The 2,500-nt window shown below is 43.4% G+C and overlaps 1 protein-coding gene across 1 annotated transcript in view; it reads right to left on the minus strand.

The window, feature by feature from the left end:
* The window catches only part of dcc (DCC netrin 1 receptor), a 357,856-nt gene extending 355,362 nt beyond the window's left edge, over positions 1 to 2,494 (minus strand). Inside the window, exon 1 of the mRNA XM_063210977.1 lies at positions 2,148 to 2,494. Within this exon, the coding sequence (XP_063067047.1) occupies positions 2,148 to 2,238 (91 nt within the window). The 5' untranslated portion in view covers positions 2,239 to 2,494. The remainder of the gene's footprint in view (positions 1 to 2,147) is intronic.
* Between the last annotated feature and the right edge of the window lie 6 nt (positions 2,495 to 2,500).

Genomic DNA, 2,500 nt, shown 5'->3' on the forward strand with positions numbered 1-2,500 from the left:
TTGGAATGCACCATAAGCATTCCAACATTGTTGTCCTGCCAACATGCTAGAAGCATAAATGGTGAATGCATTCTTTAGCAGATCATTCTGTAGTCTCTGGCATACGCCACATCACAGCCATGGGTTCTGAAGTCAGCCATAGTTTGCTGTGTAGTAGGCCTATCTGTGTTTTTTTACGTTTTGTACATTTTACTTCATACTGTGACCTTTTGCCCTTTGTGAAAAAACAAATCCGGCGTTGTACTGCAGTGCCAAAACCAAAGTTTTTACAAGTAGGCCTATTACCGTTGCAATATGAGGGACACGAAAAAGGCATATCCTACAAATAATGTTGCATTTACTGCATTGCACAACACATTGCAGTGCTGCAGAAAATAATGCTTCTTACCTATTATGCACAGCAATTAGCCTATTTATGAGGGAACAGAAAGGACACTGTAGTCATATGCATCAATATGAGAAAATAACGTGTGGCATTAGGCCTACCGCTGTTAACACAGAGAGTCTACTTTGCCCTGTCTTCTGCCTGGCAAAATGACTCCAACCATGGCCTATTCTATTCCATTCTATTTTCATATTCACACCCTACTGAAAACAACCTCCAGATCTAGATTTAGAAGCAATCTCCTTTTCTGTGCACTACCAACCATCTAAAAATAACTATCTAGAAATAGACGCGTCATTGTGTCACCAAACTGACAGATTTTCATCCTCAGTAATGAACACCGGGTTACTGGTGAGTAGGCTATACGTGGTGGTAGAGTGCACCTCTTGTGGCACTTCAGTTGAAATACATTGGGAGTCAGGTAAATTCTTGAACTAATCGACGCGTTGGAGTTCCCAACAAATCGCACACAGCAGCAGCGCTAAAAACGTTCCCTTACCGCAATGAACTAGTGATCCCCTGCCATTTTTTTAAAGTGTAGGGACAAAAAACTGTCAAAGCAGCCATCCAGAAAGAACTCGGTAGTTTTAATGATGAACGCAATGTCGCTGCGTCGAGATTCTCATCTCCGCTCTCAGCTCCCTGGCGTTACAAGCTCAAAGGGTACCCCAACTGCTTGCCCACTCAGATAAACTACTGAATATATTCTTTTTAATTATATAAACATCTTCAAGTGTTTTGCCATTCCCACACGAATAGCCTACGCCAAATTTGGAAACGGTGATTCGAATGCTGATCTGGGCTTGTGCAGAAGGGTTTCCATTCAAACAATTGCGGTGTCCGTATGTTTCAAGAAGCAGACACCTGCGCACCCATACTTACGGCTCAACAGCCCTCAGCCCCCCCCCCCCCCCCAACTTAAAGCAGCATTTCCCTGACTATATCAAGTCAACATCCTCAATAGTAGGCCTACCAGCGTAGACTGACACTTTGCACAAGACGGGAGTATAGCCTTCCCACAGGGGGCACATTTAAATGTTTGCCCAAAGCGCATCAATGTCGACTATACCATTCAGAGGCAACCCATGGTTTCTCTATTCGCAGTATGAACCAAGGTGAAATTACTGCCTCGAATGCATCTAATTAACATTACATTATTCTACAATATTATTATTACATTATTCTACACATATCATTAAACAAACATGTCCGCTCAGTGTCATAAAATGTGTCAACAATGACAATCTGAAAAAGCACAATCGTGTTGGTTATGACAAAACTGCCTGCGACCATACAATAGCTGAATTTCCTCAGCTGGGACTCACTCAACATTCTTGCCTAAATGCAACAGAGACTCCAGGCGAGCAAGAGCACCACATTATCGACATTTGTCCCACTATCGGTCCACGTAAGCAATATAGGGAATGTAATAAAACCAAAGAAGGCAGCGCACCAAATTGAACATGCCGTTAATGGAATGGGTTTCCAGCCTTTAGTGGACCCGTTATTCATGAGGAGCTGTAGCGAACAGTGACCAGTAACTGAAAACGATATGACCCCGGCAAAACCATCTTGATTCTTGCATAGCCATCAACTGTAACGGAAACCCAAATCTTAAGAATCCATCATCCGCACTTCCAAACCTCTGATGTAGTCCACAGTCTGCAGTTTTCATTGCGTATCACTTTCTTCAACAAACATGCAATTGGCCAAAGGCAATAAAACACAATCACGCACAATGTAATGAAATGAAAAGACTTACCGATTGCCTTGCTGCTGCTGACGATAAAGAAAAAACAGAACGTAACTGATAAAAGTCTTTTCAGACCAGTACATCCCACGGCACTCTCCATGGTATAGCTTCAGCGATAGAGCGCCTGTCCCAAAATCATAGAAACCCCGTCTCACACGCCGCAAGATTCAATTCATGGACTCCGGCAGAATGGAAAGGGATAACCAAATCAGCTGAAGTTTCACCAGAAAATGTTATCAGACCGGTAGTTTCCAAAGACGGAAGGCAACTATCAAACACGTCGGTTCTCCATCTTCACATACACGGGCTCCAAGCGTAATGCAGGGGGGAAACAGAGTGCAGGCTCGGCGGCGATATTGCAG

The sequence above is a fragment of the Engraulis encrasicolus genome, chromosome 11, assembly GCF_034702125.1.
Source record: "Engraulis encrasicolus isolate BLACKSEA-1 chromosome 11, IST_EnEncr_1.0, whole genome shotgun sequence".
In the NCBI taxonomy this organism is placed as follows: Eukaryota; Metazoa; Chordata; class Actinopteri; order Clupeiformes; family Engraulidae; genus Engraulis; species Engraulis encrasicolus.